This window comes from Euphorbia lathyris, chromosome 10, assembly GCF_963576675.1.
Source record: "Euphorbia lathyris chromosome 10, ddEupLath1.1, whole genome shotgun sequence".
NCBI lineage: Eukaryota > Viridiplantae > Streptophyta > Magnoliopsida > Malpighiales > Euphorbiaceae > Euphorbia > Euphorbia lathyris.
The window spans coordinates 37,648,539-37,670,555 of record NC_088919.1 but is presented as its reverse complement, the minus strand read 5'-3'; the positions used below and the strand labels follow the sequence as shown (position 1 = coordinate 37,670,555).

Sequence of the window (22,017 nt, the reverse complement as noted above, 5' to 3'; positions counted from 1 at the left end):
ATAATAGAAAAAAGTTACTCTATATAAAAAAGAATTTAGACCCCTTTTGACTCAGGCCCTCGACAGTTGTATTTCTGACCTATGTCCATGATCTGTTGCTCCTATTCTCTTTCCCGTCTGGTTGTTCTCTCTCTGTTCGTTCAGTCTCCCTCTTTCAACATCTTCTGTTCTGCTATCTCAAACAAAGACTCCAATCGAAGGTTGAATTGAAGCGTTTTCCGCTACTTGCTTTGCTGCTCTTCTCTTTGTTTGCTGTTAATTGTTTCTTTTCTTATATTCTTAATTGATTTGCTTAAGTTATCTGGAACTGTGTTTTGTTATTGCAACTTGCAGCAGAGACGAAATTTAATGTTAAATTGGTTACCTTGGAATTGAGTTATTCTTGTTAGTTAATTTAATGTTAGATTGGCTCTTCTTTCTATTACTTTTTCTAATAATAATATAGTAATTAGTAATTCTTAATTTATCATTCTAATTAGCTATTTATCATTCCAATTAGAATTCCAATTTAGGCCAAAATTTAGCAGGGTTTGAATTAAACCAATTTAACATTAAATTAATGTTAAATTAGATTGTATATATTGGGGGATGATGTATATTTAATGCAATTTAATAAATTAATATTAAAAATTTGGAGGATGAATGATCATACATAATGTATATGTTTAAAGTTATTTAGTAATTTAACATTAACTAAATTGGAGGATGAATGCATTATATACCTAACTAAATTTGTTTAGCTAAATTTCGTAAACTTATTGCATGCTTAAGTTAAGCTTAACTAACGTATTGCAGATGATGAAAAAATACTTCGCTAAAAAAAGTCGGTCAATGGCCAAGGTTTTCAACGTATGAAGAAATATAGAGAACAATTATAAAAAATATTATTTTATGTAATTTTTTTAATATGTTGTAATTGAAATTATTTATTTATATTGTTATTGATTTATTTTGCACTGCATATATAGTTTGTCCCTACTATCTATAAATTTTGAATCCGTTCTTGTAAAAGGGAGGTCCTAGCCTAGACGACCGTTTATGCGACCTCCTCTCCTCTAATAGAGATATTATGCTGAGAATTTTAGTGAGCAGAAGATAATAATTTAATTAGAGAAAAAAATATATAAAGGGAGGAAAGTTTTATAGAAATGTAAAAGTAATCACAAAATGATAAAAAACATAAAGAAGAGATGTGAAATTGTAAAATAAAATTAAGACTTAATTTTATATGTAATTTTCTCTTATTTTTTCGTGGAATGGACCGAATTAGATAACCGGATTTGACACTTAGTCATTTTATCCAAATTAAACCCAACTCTTATTATATTTAGAGATAAGATGTAAAAATACCTCTAACTTTTACCGTCAGGAGCAATTTTATCCATAAAATCTAAAATTGTGCAATTTTACCCTTAATGTTGGCAGCCAAGAGCAATTATACCCCCAATTTTACCCCAAACGACACCAAGACATGACGGCTAAAGGCTCGACACTTGTCACTCACACAGCCGCCAAACCATCCACAGACAATAAATGCTTGTTAGGTCATCATTACGCTCAAGGATCAAGAAGTAACCCATTAGATTCCAGGCGGCTAACATCCACTCATCGAAGCTCTATGCTAAAACCCTTCAAAAATATTTCAGCACTTCGCAGCCGCCTCAACTAGTCCGCTCCCTGATAACCTCACATCCAATTCATTTCAACACTCTGCAAAGCAACACACATAGTCTACCATCGAGCAACCTCACATACAATGGTTCAGAACACGACCGAAAGGATTGATAAGGTATATAGGTCGAAACCACCAAGCTGGAGGCAAGGCCCAACAACCATGGTAAAGATCTGGCCCAAACCCATCCCGCACTCAAAGGTCTATATATAAGGCAAACAATCCCATAAGTAAAGGGGACCTGATCACTCTTTCTCTCACACTTACTTCCCCCTTTCTTTAGTTACATTCTTCTCCTTCTGCACTACTAATTTGGACGTCAGAGTGTTCCACCGATTCTAATACAGGAAGAGGAGCGCTCGATAGCAGGTAACCTCAGAAATCTCACGTCTTCATTATCTAATAATATTAATATTATTTAATAACATAATATTAATAAATATTATTAATATAAAAAAATTGATTAAATTAAAACAAATAAAATAAAATATTATATAATGAATGAGATAAGTTTTTTTAGATAAAGAGTTTTTTTAAGATGAGATGTTACAATTAGCATTAAAATGCTCTAATAAATTAGATATTATTAAAAAAAATAACCGTCTAAAAATTACTTTGATTATAAAATAACAACCTAAAAATTACCTAATTTATTTTGAGCCAACAAATCAGATTAACTTGAAGCATCCTAGTGGATATCATCTACATATTATTTTGAAGCAAAGAGTTGTAACCACCGTTAGAAAGGTTGTGTCTAAATATAGTTTATAACTATAACTATGTAATCAAATTTACAAGCTCTGAGGATTATAATGCAGTCATTAGTGGGGGTCCTTATATTATTTCGAACCAGGTTCTGGCTTTAACACCTTGGGTTCCTAATTTCAATCCACATGATTGCTCGGTGAACAGGATTCTGACATGGGTTAGATTCCCAGGGTTTCCAATTGAATATTACAACGAAAAATTTCTGAACAAAATAGGTGGTTTGGTGGGTAAGGTCCACCATGTGGATAAAACAACTATAGGGGCTTTTAGAGGCAAGTTTGCAAGAGTTTGCATTGATGTTGATCTTGCTAAACCTCTTTTATCTAAGTTCTGTGTGCATAATCAAATCTATTTGATAGAATATGAGGGCCTTAATAATATTTGTTTTGATTGTGGTGTATATGGCCATACATGTGATGGGTGCCCTAAGAGGGAAAAGGTGCAGAAAGAGGTTAGTGAGGTGGTTGAAGGTAGAGAGGATAGTATGAATAAGGAGAAGGGAGATTTCGGGCCCTGGATGGTTGCTAAGAGATCTGCAAGGCGTAGGTCTCAGCCTCCGATTGTTCAGAATCACCCTCTTGATATCAATATCCAGAATTCTCACAATCAAGCAAAGATTATCTCTTTTGAGAGAGGAAAACAATGGCCAAGGGTTGATCAGGGTTCTAGGGGAAAGTCGAGTTTGAATTCGGGTTCGAGATTTGGGGCTCTGAATATGGTGGAGGATCAGGAGCCAGATCAGATTGAAAAGCTTGGGAAAAATACTCCAGGTTCAGACATAGCAGGAACTTCTAATAACGGGATTGTGAAGGTCAATCCCCCTACTATCTCCACAGATGATGGTCTGGATGTTTCTAAAAGCTATGTTACAAATATAAAAGAGAAGAATAAAGAGGTTAGTATTCCAAATCCTTATGGTGAACAACATGGTGGTAAAATCATAGGTGTTAATAAGATTAGTATGAAAAAGCCGAAAGGCAAGCAGAAAAATATTCAGAACTCTAGAAACTCAGTTAATGGTCTAGATAAGAGGGGTCCGAATGGTACCTCTGGGAGGCTCTTAGGAGCCCCTAATAAATACCTTATGTAAGGTTTGGGTGTGATCAGTGGTCTTCCTTTCTATGGATTTGCTGACTTGGAATGTTAGAGGAGCGGCTAGCAAGGCTACCCGGGTCCATGTTAATGATTTGATTAAACAGTTTAATCCATCTTGTTTTGTGTTAATGGAAACTAAGATTAGTGGAGTTAAAACAGAGGAGGTGGTTAAAAAGTTTAGAAGCTGGAGTTGTGTTAGATCGGAAGCTATTGGTCGTGCTGGTGGGATTTGGCTCTTTTGGAAGCCAGATCGTATTAATTTCGATATTATTAGCATTGATAAGCAGTTCATCCATTGTAAAGTGAACTTGCCTGGTAATAGTCCTTTCTTTTTTACCTTTGTTTATGCTGATCCTGTCCTGGCTAATCGTACTCGGCTTTGGGAAGCCCTCTATTCTATTAGTAGTAGTATGATGGATTCTTGGTTTGTGGCTGGTGATTTTAATGATATTGTAGTGATGAGTGATCAGAGAGGGGGGGCAATCACTATGTCAATCGTTGTCTGAATCATAAGCAGAACATGGATATGTGTGGGCTGTCAGATTTGGGAGCCGCTGGTCATAAATTCACTTGGAAGCGGAATAGTACTTTTGTTCGTCTTGATAAAGTTTATGCCAATGTTTGTGCTCAAGTCAGATTTACTGAGGTTTCTGTTCTTAATTTACCGTTTAGACATTCAGATCATTGTCCTATCTTATTTAGGCTGTGTAGAAGACTGCAGATGAAAGGGAACAGGCCGTTTAGATATCAGATGGCTTGGGAATCTCATCCTGAGTTTAAAAATTTTGTGAAAGAGAATTGGATTCCTCATTCTAATGTCTTACTTGCTTCGGAAGGTTTCAGAAAGAATGTTATTGTTTGGAATAGAAAGATCTTTGGTCATATTATCAGGAGGAAGAATAACTTGTTGAGAAGAATTGAGGGTATTCATAGGAGGTTGGAGTCTAGATATGATCATATTTTGGATGGTTTTCTGAGAACCCTTCAGAAGGAGCTTGAAGCTGTCTTGAGACAGGAAGAGCTTCTGTGGTTTCAGAAGTCTAGGAAAGTTTGGATTAAAGATGGTGATCGAAATACTAAGTTTTTTCATCTTTCTACTATTATTAGAAGGCAAAGAAATAGGATTGATGCGATTGAAGATTGTAACGAGAATTGGGTCTATGAGAATGAAGAAATCCGTAATCTTGCTCTTAACTTTTATAAAGAGTTATTCAAAGAAGATATTATTGATCTTAGTAAAGCTCGTTCAGTTATTACTTATCCCAGGATTGAGGGGGATAGTTTTCTGAAAGCCTTCCAGCCCTTTAAGAAGGAGGAGATTGATCAGGCTATTTTTAGCATGGGGGCCACTAAAGCTCCGGGGATTGATGGCATTCCTGCAGGTTTCTATCAAAAGCATTGAGATACTGTGAAGGAAGGAATTTATAAGTTTATTGAAGGAGTGTTTACTAATCCTGATAATATCAGGCATGTGAATAAAACCTTGCTTGTTCTGATTCCTAAAGTTGAAAAACCTTCTTCTTTTTTACAAATGAGACCGATAAGCCTTTGTAATGTTATCTACAAAACAGTTACTAAAATGGTGGCTAATAGACTCCGTAATATTCTTCCTGATATTATTAGTCAGAACCAAGGTAGTTTTGTTCCGGGTAGACAAATGATGGATAATGTTGTTATTGCCCAGGAGATGATTCATTCTATGAAAATCAAGAAGGGTAGAAAAGGTATTGTGGCTCTCAAACTGGATCTTAAGAAAGCTTATGATCGCCTTAACTGGAGTTTTTTGCTTCAGTGTCTTGAAAAAGCTGAGATTCCGGAGAGCTGGAGGAAGTTGATTGAGGTTTGCATTTCTTCTCCTACTTTTCAGGTTTTGCTTAATGGGGATATGTCTGAGGAATTCTCCTCTTCAAGGGGTATTAGGCAAGGTGATCCCATGAGTCCCTTTCTTTTTGTTATAGCTATGGAAAGATTAACTCACCTTATTCAGGAGGCTATTAATAGTATGACTTTTCATCCGGTTTCTATTAATAGATTTTGTCCTGCTATTACTCACTTATTTTTTGCGGATGATGTTATGATTTTTGTGGAAGGGAATGAGGATCAAATGAGGGAGATTATGAGAATAATTAATTGTTTTTGTGAGGCCTCTGGTCAAAAGCTTAATATTCAGAAGTCTAGAATGCTTTGTTCCAAAAACATGAGTACTGGAATGTGCAAGAAGTTGAGTGATATTTCAGGTATTCCTTTAACCAATTCTTTTGGTAATTATCTTGGGGTTCCTCTCCATAGTGATAGAGTCTCTAAAGCTTCTTTTAAAGAGATTCTGGATAGAACCAATAACAAATGTGCTAATTGGAAAGCTAAGACTTTGTCTCTTGCGGGGCGTCTTACTCTTACTAAGTCAGTCAACTGTGCGGTTCCTAACCATATTATGCAAGCCTGTAGATTGCCGGAGCCGGTCCTTAATGATCTGGATAAAATTAACCGTCGTTTTCTATGGGGGAATTCTGGGGATAGTAAGAAGATACATCTGGTCCCGTGGAAGGAGGTTTGTAAGCCTAGAGATAGAGGGGGTCTAGGGATTAGACAAGCTAAAGATAATAATAAGGTTCTCTTGATGAAGCTTCTTTGGAGAATGTGGCAAAATCCTACGGCGCTATGGGTTCGCTTACTTTGTGGAAAATATAGAAAAGATAAGATTTTTGGAGGGTCCAAAGATAGAGTGGTTATTTGTTCCTTCCTCTGGAAAGGCCTGAGTTTTATTTTCTCAGAATTTTGTACTGGGATCGGTTGGGATGTGGGAAATGGTAAGACGATCAGCTTCTGGCATGATAAGTGGATTGGTGACAAACCTCTGTTAGAGGTTTGTAGCTCTCTTCCGCCTGTTAGTTTTTGCAACTGGAAGATTGCGGATGTGGTTGATTCTGAAGGTGATTGGATTTGGTCTAAATTTGAGGCTTTCTTTAGCTTGGAGACTCTCCTTAGAATTAGAGGAGTTAAAATTAGTAACATGGAAGAGGATATGGATAATTATTGTTGGGCTTCTACCAACAGCGGTGCTTATACTTGTAAGTCAGCCTTTGAAGCTTTTAGCAACGGTGATGAAGAGCCTCATTCTGCTATTTGGAAGTTGATTTGGTCATTAAAAGTTCCATACAGAGTTAGAAGTTTCTTATGGCTTGGGATCAAGAACAGGCTTCTTACTAATTCAGATAGGAAAAGACGCCATTTGGTGGAGTCAGGAGATTGTAGCAGATGTAGAGGGCATGAAGAAACTATTTGTCATGCTCTGAGGGACTGTGAGAAAAGTAGAGGTATTTGGAGGAAAATTCTCCCCAGTAATATGATTGATATGTTCTTCTCTTATTCTAATCTGGATTGGTTTGAGGATGGGGTCAGTGGGAAATTGCTTTCTAATCTAGACCATGGAGAAATCTTCTTTTCAATTGTCTGTCACCAAATCTGGGATTGGAGGAATAAGGAGATTTTTGAATCTGTTTCTATTAATATCCCTGACTTGGTGGACTTTTTTGCTAAAAAGGTCTACCAGGTTATTAATAGTTTTTTGGAAGATTCTTTTGATCGTTATGTTCAAAGGAAGTCTACTCACTTTCTTTGCTGGAGAAGACCTCGAGAAGGGTTGATAAAGCTCAATACAGATGGATCTTGTCTTGCTAATGGTAATATTGCTGCTGGTGGAGTCTTGAGAGATGATGGGGGTGCTTGGATTTCTGGGTTCTCGCATAATCTTGGCATAGGGTCTTCCTTCTTAGCCGAGTTGTGGGGTATTTATTCTGGTCTTGCACTGGCCAGCAGTATGGGGATTGTTAATCTGAGTGTTGAATCTGATAATCAGGAAGCTATCAGGTTAATTTCTAGCAATTTAGATATTGGGATGAAAGGCAAGAATCTTATTAAAGGGATCAAAAGGCTCTGCCTTTCCTTTGCTTCTATCACTTTCTGTCATATCTTTAGAGAGCAGAACAGGGTGGCGGATCGTCTGGCGGCTGCAGGTCATGAAGGAAGTTTGGGAGTCACTAATTATCCTTCTCCTCCGGCCTTTCTCTCCTCGATCCTTCTGGAGGATATGGTGGGGGTTAGCTTTTCCAGGTTAATCCCGGGTTAGTTTTTGTTTTGTTTGCTTTTGTTTTCTTTTTCCTACAAAAAAAAAGATCCATAAAATCAAAGAGAGAAAACAAAGAGGGAGTGCAGCACACGAGAGGCCCAAAATGCACGCACTTCCTCACTGAAACGCGTCTGGTGCCTCAAACTGCAACATCCACTACATTGCTTTTATTTTTCTAATTACTAATTCAGTCATTCTTAGTGTATTTTTATTTCTATTTGGCCCCTAAAAATACCGAAATTGTAAAGTTTCTAATAGGTCGTTGCTTTTTGGTAGGGGTACACATAAAAAAACTGTAAAACCGAAAAACTGTAAATCCGAACCAAAACCAGATCGAAAAAAGGTTAACCGAAACCGATGGACCAGTGTATGGTTTTTAATTTTAAAAAATTCGGTTTTCGGTTTCGATTTCGGTTTCAATATTTTACTAACCACCGGTTTCGGTTAACCGATCGAAATCAATAAAAAAATTAAAATTTTACAAATTTTATTCTACTCTAAAATTAAAGCATGAAACTTTTTATTTAAATATAAATATAAATTAGTTTCTCATTTCCCTGTTTACCTCCATCCATAAAACAGAATATATAGTACAACTTTGAAGTTGGAATTCTTTGTTTATTGAATTCCTCGCACAAATAATCACTTTGGTTCTTCACTTTCCAATTATTTATAAGGTATAATATCCATTTCACTCCCTAAACTAAGGCTTCAAAATCAATTAGAACCTTAAACTATCAAAATCATAATTCAAGTCCTTAAATTAACTAAAAATTATCAATTGAGTCCTCACTCTAAACAAAAATTATCAATTGAGGCCTCATAAAAAATCATTTGCTTGAACAGTTTCCGACACTCTTCCTCAAACTCATTCTGAACCAACATAGAGATTATTACAGTCTATATTAAATATTCATAGTTTCTGATTTTAGGATAGGATGATGACTCAATTGATGAGTTTTGCTTAGTTGAAACATCTAATTGATGATTTTAATAGTTTAAGATCCGTTTAAGATCGTAATTGACATTGAAGTTTTAGTTTAGATACCAACCATGTGTAATGCCTATTTATAACTTGTACATTCACTATATGCATGCCCACTCAACTTTTATCTCCACTAAACTATGAAAAAACTTCTAAATTTTAAATGCATTTTAGTTTACCTGCCAATTTATAAACTGATGGAGTAAGAGTTAAAATGTCTGAACACATACATACAGCAGTAAATTGGGTAAAATGGATATTATATTATAATGTTCACATATTGTTTTTTTTATAATGATGTATATTCCAAAGATTCATTTTTTAATTAAAAGTTAAAATGTTTATTTATTAATGGTTAAAAACTGAAATAAAAGGCTAACCGATCGAATATTTGGTTAACCGATTAGTGGTTAACCAAATTTAATGGGCTAATGTATGGTTAGTATATTTAAAAAACCGAAAAAGTAGTTAATCGATTGAATTAATTTTAATGGACCGGTTAACCTACCACGTGCACCCCTACATTTTGGAGGTGATTTATGTCTAGTGGCAACACTTTGGATAGACTTGAAATTAAGATATTTGGTGAGGGACATAATTGTACTACCGAAAATGTAGATATTTTCATACACCCATAAAAATATCTGTCTCTCTCTCGAGTCTATCCACCCAACTCCTCTAGACGTGACACAGTGTACCCCACTTGACTCCGGTCGTTGCGCTTGTTGATCATGGTTTACCAAGCCAAAACCCGAAAAGAAACATGCCCTGTCTCTGGATCGTTTTCAAATATTCTCAATCATATCGTTTTTCTTATCCTTGTTCTGGATAGCAAACCATATCCCTTGGGCCCGGCTAAAAAGCCCGTTCCATTAACCTTAAGTGGGATAAATTTAAACCTGTAACCAATCATCCAAGCACATTCACCGCCTTTAGTTTCTTCAACCCCCGGTTAGCTGAACCAACTGTAGTTTCCTCCTCCCCTTCTATAAATTAATGCTTTAGCCCCTTCTTATTTGCTCATTCTCTTCTGTTTCTCTTTGGTTCGTCCAATTCTGTTCTAGGGTTCCAATTGTTCTTTTGTTGTCAAATGGCCTCCGCTGAGATCGAGTACCGGTGCTTCGTTGGCGGCCTCGCTTGGGCTACCAACGATGATGCCCTTCAAGATGCTTTCAGTGCTTACGGCGAGATTCTCGATTCGAAGGTCCGTTTGTCGTCGCAGAATCGGATCTGAACCGACTCCATTCGGCTTTGTCGATCCTAAATCTGTGATCTGTTTGTGTTACTAAATTCTCTCTGTGTTACTGTTCTTTTACGTTACTCTTGTCACTAACCCCTAATCGGTACGTCAATCTTCATCCTTCGGGCGAAGATCGATCGATTTGATTTTTTCACTTGTCATCGTTGAATGCTGTTGATTTGGTTGTTTGGACATAGATGTGATTGGATCTGATTTGTTTTGTGTTCAGATTATTAATGATCGGGAGACTGGCAGATCGCGAGGTTTCGGGTTTGTTACCTTCAACAACGAGAAATCCATGAGGGATGCAATTGAAGGAATGAATGGCCGTGATCTCGATGGACGTAACATCACTGTGAACGAAGCTCAGTCTCGTGGAAGCGGTGGCGGAGGTGGTGGTGGCGGATACAACCGTGGCGGAGGAGGATACGGCGGCGGTCGTCGTGAAGGAGGATACGGAGGTGGTGGTTATAGCCGTGGAGGAGGCGGTGGTGGATATGGAGGCGGTGGTGGTGGTTATGGTGGTGGTGGACGTGACCGTGGTGGGTACGGTGATGGTGAATCTCGTTATTCTAGAGGTGGCGGTGCATCTGAGGGTAGCTGGAGGAGTTAGGTGCATATGCTGGCATCTAGGAATTTGATTGTGTTTGCGTTCTCTGTTATGATTTAGTATTTAGGGATGGTGGTTTAGTTTGGTTCTTGTGATATCAGTTACCTTGTTACTTGTGATGGCTCCCTTGATTGAAGTGTGATACATTTTTGATCGATGGAATACTTGTTATGTTCGTTCTTCCTAATGAAAAATATAGATCTCTGTTTGTGACTCAATTTTACAACATTTATTCATTTTAAGCAATTGATTCTGAAATTAATATTTAATACAGCTTGCAAAAACTACTACATTAATAAAATAAGACGGGAATGGTGAAAAATTGTATATGTAAGAATATCTGTACTTTTCGGAGTTCAGTTGATTCTCTCGATTTAGATTTTTTAGCAAATTATTAGGAGATAAATATGCATGCATACTAGTATTACTTTTTATATTTTTTAAAACTAGTTCAAAGCTTGAAAATGAGTTTTAGTAATTGTGTCCTTATCTACTTGCAATTATAAATTGAGTGGGCCAATCTTCTTAGTTTATTATTATTAATAATTATATTAATAACACAAATTTGTGATTTATGTAGTAGCAGAACTTTTACAATTTTAGAGTTAAATTTTTTCTAATTTTTTTATAATGTAAATTGATCTAGTTTGTGAGTTAAATTCACAATTCTGTAAATAAAATTTTATATGAATATATATGAATTGTGATCCAATCTGTAAATAAAATTTAAAAATGAAAAGGAGATAATATGGATGGTCTCAAATCGGTCTAATTTATAAATTTCAATTCTCAATTATGTTATTTACTACCTATAATGATTGGTAAAGTTACTGTTTTTAACTACAACGGTTCTTTTTTCCTTCCCCATCAAGTTAGGTTTCTATATTTTTTTTGTTATTAATTTTTTTTGTTTGTATTATATATTTTATCGTAAAGTTTTTAACTGTATCTGTTTTTTTTATTATTCTATCGCTTATACCTTTCTCGGATTTAGCAAGAGCAGAAAGTTTATTTTATTCGTAGATTAATAAATCTGTGTGGTTGTAACAAAAAAATGATTAAGATCCGAATGTTCGGAATGTCTTGAAGTATGAAATGTGGATTGCAGATGTTTTTCTATAGATTTGAATTTATGAGAAGTATATGTTATATTGTTGTTTGATGTTTTTTATACTTATGGTTCTCTTTGCCTTTTATAGTCGTTTTCAACCTTTCATTTTATTCCTTGTATTTTGCTTATTGTACTTATTCGTTCATCTAATGAAAGCTTTTTTTTTCACACAAAAAAAAAAAAAAAACAAACTACAACGGTAATGACAAGTAGACCTGTCCACGGGCCCGGGTATCCGCCCGGCCCGCCCAGGCCCGTGTCCCTTAGACCGGGCTTGGACAATAAAAATTGTTCATCGGCCCAGCCCGGCCCAGGCTCGCCAAAGCCCGCCTATTTTTTGGGCGGGCTTGGGATTAATAAAAATAACACGGGCCGGCCCAGCCCGGCCCGCTTATTAATATTAATTAATAAATATATATTTATATATTAAATATTTATTTTTAAGTATAATATTTATTTTTTTTATAATTAACAATTATATATATATATTTAGGTGGGCTTATATGGGTTGGGCTCGGGATTTGATTTTTAAGCCCGAGCCCAGCCTCCGAGCCCGCCTAAATTAATTGTGGGCTGGGCTGGGCTTGGGCTGAGCATTTTTACTTAAAAACCCGACTGGTCCGACCCGAGCCCGGCCCATGGACAGGTCTAATGACAAGTGACATTTTTTTACAATTGTTTAGACATTTCCTCATTTAATAAGGTTTTGTTGCACCCCTTCGTGTGTGAGAGAGCATTTCAGGTTTGTAAAAACTATTTATTTATAAACTAGCTAAGATTGTTATTTCTTTCATATATATAGGACGAGAATGTTTAATTTCCTAGAACCATTTCAAGTGGTTCGCTTTGAGCATTAATTTCTCATTTATCATTTGTCCGTTTTGAGTTTATAATATACTATTAAAAAGATCTCATGATATAGAATAAGTTACATATTTCAAGTTATTCTAAACTCCATTTATCCATTATATATTTAAGTCTTAAATTGATAAAAAATAATTTTATAATTTTTTTGGATATATATATATAATTTATAAAAATAATCGTAAATTATTTATACATTTAATACATATAAATACTATTTATTTATTATTAGGGATGTAATCGGAGCAGGACGGAGGGGGGGGGGGGAGGAATGCATTTCCCATCCTTGTTCTCTGACTAGTCTCGGGATTCTCCATCACTGTCCCCGTGAGTTAAACGGGGACATATTTATCCCCATCCCCGTACTGCGGGGAATCCGTGTTCCCTTACAGAGATGTTTTAAAAACTTTTTCCGTATTCCTCACTTCCCGTGGAAAATCATCGTTTATGTTTTAAAAAAAATAGTAATGCCTAAGACTTTTAAGAATTAGTAGCTAATAATACCCAACATCAACAATCGTTCTCAAATTTTCCACCAAAAAAAAAAAAAAACAACGAATCACCTAATTAAAATGTACTTAAATCATACAAAAAAAATCAATTATCACGAGGAATAGTCAGGGATTCCCTATTGGGAACTAAAGGGGCATGAACAGGGATATCTTTCCCCATCCCCGTCCCATGAGGATTTTATCAGGGATTTCCTGTCTCTATTGGGACAAGTCACCAACGGGAACGGGAATCCCTATCCCATTTACATACCTATTTATTACGTTATTCGGTTTGACAATCCGAACCATCCGATCTGACCAAGTTCCGATTCTGATAACATTGATAATAAAAAAACGAATTATAGTTCTAAAAGCTTTAAAAAATATTTATTTATTTATTTTGAAAATGGTAAAATATTTTTATTTATTACTAAGTCTAAAATTTTCTATTCACTTATTTTGTTTAAGCAAATAAATACCAAAATTCATGTATAATATTTTTTTGGCAAATAACGGAAAGGCAGTTAAATAAAGCAAGTTTTTTTAATTGGAAAATATGTAAAATTTGATTGAATGATATCATAATGAGATCAGTATGAAATGTTTTTTTTTTCGACAAAGTAATAATCATATTAATGAGAGAGCATTACATCAGAGTGGATTAACGTCCGACAGAATGGAGGAGCGTTAGTCCAAATCGAAGGACTAGCGTTAAAACGAGCCGTTCTAGCTAGGCTATGGGCAACCTAGTTTGCTAATCAGGGTACAAAAGTGAGGTTATCTATTCCCACTTGTTCAGCGAGTATCATGCAGTCGTACATAATACTACCAAGGTCACTGAGGATGTCATCCCGCGTAGGGAACGCCATAACAGCAGCCAGCGAGTCTGTTTCGAGAACCGCTCCGTTAATGTTTGCTTGTTTGAGCCACGTAAGAGCTTCCTTGATACATAAAGCCTTTGCCACTGTGGCTGATGTATAACACGGGATTAGGGAGGAGGAGCAACAAACAGCGGTGCCCTCTGAATTTCTTATCACGAAGCCACACCCGACTCGCTGCAAGTCCTGGAAGAGTGCTGCGTCCACATTTACTTTCAGCTGCGGGTGGGGAGGGCTTGTCCACCGTGGGATGCGGCCTTCACCTGCAGTTTGACGATGGGGCGAATTGGCCTTGTAATTGTACATGAAACCCAGTGCAAGGTTGACACAAACATAGGCTGGCAGGGCTTCATTCGACCAGACCCGATCATTCCTGTTCCGCCATATCGCCTAGAGGATCATGCACGCTAAGGAGACATTATTTCTGCAGTGATTTCTTTGCAAGTTGCCCACCCATTCCTCGAAGCTATCAACCGGGGGGAGATCCAGGGCCAGGTTTTCCGCCTCCCAACAATTTCTAGCAAATTCACAATCAATAAAGGTGTGTAGCTCATGCTCACCGACATCCCCATAGACCGCACAGCAGTTATCGACATTCATCCCCCGGAGGCTTAGCTTTTCTCGTAGCGGAAGATAGCCCCTACATAGCTTCCATATGAATACTTTGACGCGAGGCGGGACTGGCAGTTTCCACAGCACCCCCTAGTTCACCTCCCCACTTCCGTTTGCCATTGGCTCGAGCTGTGCCGATACAATAATTTTGTAGGCTGATCTGACCCAGTAGATTCCCCTTTTGTCAGGGCTCTATCGCAACTGGTCGGGTAGTAGGCGAGACCCGCCTGGCAGGCTCAGAATAGCGGACACTTCTGCAGGGTTAAACATTGATTGAAGCAATGGTATATTCCATACTGATGAGCCAGGAATCCACAGATCGCTCACCATGGACTGCACCGAATCGGGTGGTTTCCGAGAGGTGATATGCGGGGATGCCCTTGGTAGCCAAGCATCATCCCAAATTCTGACCGAGCTGCCATCTCCGACTCTCAAACCAAAGCCATTATTTATGTAGGATACCGCTGTCTAGATGCCTCTCCACGTTTGGCTGGGGTTTGACCCAATCATAGCCGTTCGTATATCCCCTCCGGGAAAATATTTAGCTTTGAGAAGTTTTGACGAGAGAGCGTCAGGTTTTGAAACAATATTCCACACGTGCTTACTGAGCATGGCAAGGTTGAAAGAGTGCAGGTGGCGGAATCCAAGCCCACCATTTTCTTTGCGCTCACATAGCTTCTCCAATGAAGCCCAATGCATTTTGCGAGCATGACCCTGTTTCGACCCCCACCAGTACGCGTTCATGATATGTTGTAGCTTACCACAGGGAGAGAGAGGGAGCAGGAACGCGCTCATGCAGTAGGAAGGGATAGATTGAGCTACTATTTTGAGGAGGATCTCCCTACCCGCCTGTGATAATAGCTTATCCTGCTAGCCATTAACTCTGTGCCAGACACGGCTGTGGAGGAAACTGAAGACACCCCGCTTGCTTCTTCCGATCAATGAGGGGAGACCAAGGTACCTGCCTATGTTGAGTTGGTTAGAGACCCCCAGGGTACTTCGGATCAGGTCTTGTGTGCCAGGAGGGACATTATTGCTAAAGAAGAGGTCTAACTTCGTCAGATTTACACTTTGCCCAGAATCTGCACCGTAAAGCTCAATGATACCCTGGATTATGTTGCATTCACCCGGTTCAGCCCTAAAGAAGAAGGCACTGTCATCGGCGAAGAACAGATGAGAGATGACCGGAGCTCTCACGCAAACCCGAATACCATGTAAGGAGCCTCGCTCCTCAGCTCTTTTAATAAGTTGTAAGAGGCCTTCTGCACATAGGATGAAAAGGTATGGAGAGAGAGGGCAGCCCTGCCGTAGCCCCCTCTTAGGGATAATAGGGGCCATTTCTGACCCGTTGAGAAGCACTTTGTACCGGACTGTTGTCACACATTGCATAACCCACTGTATCCACAGGTCAGGGAAGCCGAGTCGCTGCAGAACTGCCTTAAGGTAGCCCCATTTCACACTGTCATATGCCTTTCTGATATCAATTTTGAAAGCAACAAAGCCCACTTTCCCTTTCGTTCTTCTCTTCATGTAGTGGATAGTCTCGAAGGCCGTAATCACGTTGTCAAGTATTGACCTATTCGCTACAAATGCTGATTGTTCTTCGGTAATTAGGCTTGGGAGAAGGCTCTTCAATCTGTTTGCAAGTACTTTGGCTATTATTTTATAAATGACATTGCATAGTGAGATGGGTCTGAAATCCGCAATGCTCGACGAATTGTTGCCTTTGGGGATGAGGGTGATGAGTGTTGGAGTTTAGTTTCCTAAAGACAATTGTTTTAGGATATAAATATTAATGAATGAATTGTTTATTTAGTCATTTGTTTAATCAGATCTATAGCATTAAAATGTAACTATATATAAAGGCACAAATCTTTCATAAAGAAAGTAATCCTAAGTTTATTTAAGTAGTTATAAAGTGTTCATACAAGCATGAAGTGAGACTATACTTTATAATAGACCAATAGACTTAAAATCAACCCAAGTCAAGTAATATGTTATAGGGGTTGGCATATTACTGTTGAGACTTGCATGTAATAGTGTTTTCTATCGAGACAGAAAGCTGATCTCACAAGCTTTAGATATTCAGATATCTAGACAGTTACATGGATCCGGTGAAGGAGTTCATTAGGATTGGGACCCTGATAGGGGTCAAAAACCCCTATCTTTGGGTACGGTTTTAGGATGGGTTTTACCGTTATTTAGTTAATAAGCGAGCAATTCTCGCATTTAAATGCTTTTGTGTGAGTTAGTTAGAAATTGGAAATGTTTTATTTACTTTTCGTTGTTTAGGCTCGTTTTATGATCGATTTGGGCAAATACGGCCAAAATGGCATGCATATTATAATTCCGTTATCTTTTGAAGCTAATTGATCCGTCAAAAGTCACGCCAAACGAAGCGTTTGCTCAAAATAAGCGATTGGCGGGTCAATTTAGCCTTTGGACTAATGTTGTTTGGAGTTTTTGTGCATGCGCAGGGATAAGTTCGGGCGAAAAGACACATTATTGGCATTTCGGCGACTGCACGGGGGCGCATCGGGCTAAACTGCTCGATGAACTGGCCTATTTTAGGCCAGCTCGCCGAGCTGGCCATGCCAGCTCACCGAACAGGCCCTCAGGGGCCTGCTCGGGCGAGCTGGCCTTCGTAGGCCAGCTCGCCGAGCAGGCCCCTGGAGGCCTGCTCGCCGAGCAGGCCCTCTGGTGGCCTGCTCGCCGAGTAGGCCCTCAGGGGCCTGCTCGCCGAGCAGGCAATGCCTGCTCGCTGAGCAGCTCGTCCTGCTCGGCGAGCAGACCTGCGGGAATTGGTCAAAAAGACCAATTCCGCCCCCACGACGCCGCGATGGACCCTACGAATTCCTACCTGCATAAGGACATAAAAATAGGTCAAGAAAAGGGCCCGAGCCACGCCTATAAATAGGATTTTTCCAATGTAATTAGGCATCTTTTTTATTTTTTGTAATTTTCTTAGCTTTTCATCTTGAGAAATCCTCTCCACCTCCTCCATATCCTTCAACCCTCCATTGAAGACACCTCCGAAGCTCCGCTCACCGAGGATTGCTCAAGCTCCATCCTTAAGTCCTAGGAAGACGCCTGCATTGGTAGACAGGTTCCCTGAAAGGGATTTTTCTTCTTTTATATTCTGTCTAGCCTCTGATCCATGTTATGAATCCTAGGCTTATTGTATCTTCGTGACAATACTTTCATCTTTGATATATATTATAGTTTTTGTTCATTCAATTGTTTTAATGCTTTAATCTTTGTCTTACGCTTTGTCTGATTGGTTTAACTCATTCGATAATCCCAAAATTAAGTTGGCACGTATTGCGAGCTGAATCTGACCTAGTCAGTGCCTATAGGATTGACGACCCTATAGAAGATTAAGCCCAAATTGCTGAGCCTTAGAGCTAGTTTCGGCCTTACAAGGGAATCACGAACTAGGGACTTTAGGAGGATAGGTCGGGTTAATCGCCTCGGACACAAGTGACTTAGATTTTAACTCAATTGCTTAAACAACCTATTTTCATTATCATCGTATCCCTTCGTATTCCTTCAGATAATTGCATTGGTAAAAGATCAATTAGGAGTAGTTTAACGTAATTATGGGTAGAGTAACTTAATTAGGCGTAGAATAACTTAGTCAGAATCAGATAACTTAGCTAGGAGTAGTATAATTCAACCTAGGAGTAGATTAACTTAAGAAAAACCAACTCAAAACCCCCTAAGCCTAGATAACACCTGAAACCAAGTAACTCGATACTTGCAGAAATAAATCCTGTGGACGATACCTGGACTTTTCCAGAAATTTATTACTTGATAACGACGGGGTACACTTATCCCTAAGATCGGCCTCACTCCACAACCGCCGTGAGGCCGCGTCAAGTTTTTGGCACCGTTGCCGGGGATTTATTTCTTCTGCAATATCGAACCAAAGGTTGATTTGTTAGTTTAGGCATTCCTTTGTGAATATCTTTGTTTATATCGTCTATACTTATTGATATATAATTTCTTTATACTTTTCTATACTTGTTCATATCTGTATACTGTTACTTATCAACTTTTGTGCTAGAACTTCACTTTTTCTCAGCATTCTCTGATCAATGAATTGGCAAGAAAAAGTCGAGTGGCAAGCTCAAAAGTTTACTATCCCATCAAGACAATACATTCATGCCCTGGAGAATGAGGCTCCCAATCCCTCCATGGCCGAATTAAATAAGAAAATGGATATCTTGATGGCGAAACTGAGCCTCAACACCAATGAAAGTGTAAGTTTTGTGGGTAATCACCAAAGGTATAATTCTAACCCCAATTCTTACAGCTTTTATGGTAGTGATTGGAGGAGACCTCAACACTCAAATCTGTCATACGGGAACCCTAACATGTTGAGGCCTCCAGATAGGTTTGTTAATGAGCACAGGGAAAACGAATTGGGAATGTTCCCTTACGAACAAGCAAGCCAAGTTCCTCCACAATCCTCTAGCTCACGAGATGAGGTGTTGTCCCTTTTGAAAAGAATATCAGCCCGACTTACAATCAACGAGGAGGTTTGTAAGGACTTGAGCAACCAATTGGCTCAAATAAACCATGAGATGCAAGAGCAATCCCGAGATGCTCTCCCAGGCATAAAGGAAAACATAGAAATCCCACAAATGGAATCAGCTCAAGCCATCTCCTTGAGGAATGACAAAAAGGTAGAACCAAGTCCACTATCACATGCATCACTCGAGGTAAGTGAGGAACCGGAAGCGGTAAGCAACCCCGGTTCAAAATCTGAAATCCTAAATCATGTGATAGAGATAAAAGATCAAATCAAAACTTGTGTATCTCAACTACCTTTTCCTCAAAAATTAGAAAAGTTTAGGTTTGCTTCATGCTCAGAAGTTTTCATTCTCTTCGACCTACCAAGAGAATCCAAAAGGGAGCAAACCAAACTTTTTCATAATATGTTTAAATTCGGCCTCCTACTTTCATTAAACTTATTTGAGGCTCTTAATCCGTTTTGTAGGTACGGGTTATTTGTTAAGGAGTTCGAGTTCCTAACGCGAGTAGAAGCATACACCTAGGCGGGAATTCTATGTCGAGCTCACCGACTATAACGTAGCGCTTCTTGGGAGGCAACCCAAGTCTTAATAAAACTTTTCAGGTTTATTTTTAGATTATACATTGATATTTTAGTTTAGTTGTTTAGTTTTATTTTATTTTTATTTTTTTTAAGTGTTCAGGTTTAAAATAAAATTAAAAAAAAAAAAAATTGGCCCAAGGAGGCCCAGGTCGCCGAGCTGGGCACTCCAGCTCGGGCGAGCTGGGCGCTGGCGCCCAGCCCGCCGATGGGCACTGCGCCCAGCCTGCTGCTGGGCACTGCGCCCAGCCCGCCGCTGGGCACTGCCGCCCAGCCCGCTGCTCGGCCGAGATAAGCAACAGTTCGGAATTTTTTCCCGAACGGAGCTGAAATAAATAAATAAATAAATAAAAAATTGGCACCGCAAATCATCAAATTTTTGGCGATTGCGATAAAATCAGTAAGTTGTCTTCTCCACCCTAACTTTTTGCACTTGTACTTTATGGTTTGTGATGCAATGTTGGAACTTATTGCATATTTTTAGTGCGAGGATGAGGGGTAGACAAACTTACAAAAATTGTATAATTTTTTTAAATTTTTGTTGCGTCGTGTCTAGTTTAGTTTAGCGTTTTCGGGTTTTATTTATGTTTTCGCATGTTTAGGATCTAAAACCGTGAACCTCCTTCGAATCTAAACTTCGTTATTTGTCCTTGAGGGCTGAGAACCGAATCTAAGATTGTATGACAACTAGTTTAGGTGTAGGACACAATCCTTGTATCTGTAAAAGCATGAGCTAAAGTTTGCATTTAGACCCTACTTTTGAAGAAATGCTAAAATCATTACTTAGGTAGATAACTTAAGAATTGAAGGCATGTGATATTAAACTTGAGTTTGGGGAGAACTAGTAAACACAAAATTGAAACCCAAAGAATTGTGAGTTGAATTTGAGCCCAAGAGCGAACATCAAAAAGCTCTTTTTCTTGACATTTTTGTGTGAATGCTTTGACTTGTGGAAAGATTACAGATTTTGCACCTAATACTGTGTTGAACCTACATGCAATGATTTGAGATGATAAACGATGAATCAGCCTCATTAGAATTAACCATTTTCTTTACCTTATTTTCTCTTTTTCAACCACTCTAGGAAGCCCCTTTGAGCCTGTATTTTTGTAGTTTGTAGAATTTTTCTTTCGTTCTAACCCTTATTGTTGCAAACTATCACTTAGTTTGTTACCTAACCCAAGTTTTTGCAAAGCTCAAATTGAGCCTTTGTTTTCTTCTAGCGCTTTTTCTTTGTTTATGGCATTATAGTAGCAAGCCAAAAGGCTAAGAGGTGAATGAGCATCACTAAAAAAAAAAAGAAAAAAAGAAAAACAGAAAAACAGAAAAAGAAAAGAAAAGAAAAGAGACGAACAAAAAGGGGAGAACTTCATTCCCCAGTTCTTAAAATCAAAACGTCTCAAGAAAACGTCCTAAAAAGAGAATAATGAATGAATAAAAAGCTCAGTCACTTCATATTTGCTAAAGCCATTTGAACTTTGTTTTTCTAGCGCTAGAACTATTAACCCTTGTTGTACCTTTAACCCTCTAACCACATTACAACCCCAATTCGAGGCTGTTTTTGATATCATCGGAGTCATATAGCATAGTAGAGGAACTCGGATGAACGTGCAAAATCAACGTAATCCTAAGCAAGAACATAAGCCGAGAGTAAACACTTTAGCCACCAAAATTGTGTGAAATGAGTGAACTACCTATGGTGAGGTGTTTTACTTAGCGATCCCCTCAAGCTCGTTTAATTGAACATGTGTCCTTTTTCTTAAAACATATGACCTATGATAACTGAAATGCGGCTTTTGGATATCGTGTCTCTACTTTGTATTTCCAAATGCATGTAATTACAGATGCTCGAAATTGTGTCAAGCACCTAGTCAAACCGGGAGGTTTTCTAGCTTGCTTGTGATTGCGGGTTTAGTTTTTTAGTTTACTTGGGGACAAGTAAAGTTTTAAGTGCGAGGAGGTTTGATAGGGGTCAAAAACCCCTATCTTTGGGTACGGTTTTAGGACGGGTTTTAGCGTTATTTAGTTAATAAGCGAGCAATTCTCGCATTTAAATGCTTTTGTGTGAGTTAGTTAGAAATTGGAAATGTTTTATTTACTTTTCATTGTTTAGGCTCGTTTTATGATCGATTTGGGCAAATACGGCCAAAATGGCATGCATATTATAATTCCGTTATCTCTTGAAGCTAATTGATCCGTCAAAAGTCACGCCAAACGAAGCGTTTGCTCAAAATAAGCGATTGGCGGGTCAATTTAGCCTTTGGACTAATGTTGTTTGGAGTTTTTGTGCATGTGCAGGGATAAGTTCGGGCGAAAAGACACATTATTGGCATTTTGGCGACCACGCGGGGGCGCATCGGGCTAAACTGCTCGACGAACTGGCCTATTCGTAGGCCAGCTCGCCGAGCAGGCTGTGCCTGCTCGCCGAGCAGGCTATGCCTGCTCACCG

At 38.5% G+C, this 22,017-nt stretch overlaps 1 protein-coding gene across 1 annotated transcript; it reads left to right on the top strand.

Annotated features, from left to right (window-relative positions):
* Nucleotides 1–9,646: 9,646 nt before the first annotated feature.
* Nucleotides 9,647–10,714, top strand: LOC136209229 (glycine-rich RNA-binding, abscisic acid-inducible protein-like). Its single transcript, XM_066000648.1, has 2 exons — nucleotides 9,647–9,850; nucleotides 10,116–10,714. The coding sequence occupies exons 1-2, from the start codon at nucleotides 9,737–9,739 to the stop codon at nucleotides 10,497–10,499; spliced, it is 498 nt and encodes a 165-aa protein (XP_065856720.1). The 5' UTR covers nucleotides 9,647–9,736; the 3' UTR covers nucleotides 10,500–10,714.
* Nucleotides 10,715–22,017: the final 11,303 nt, after the last annotated feature.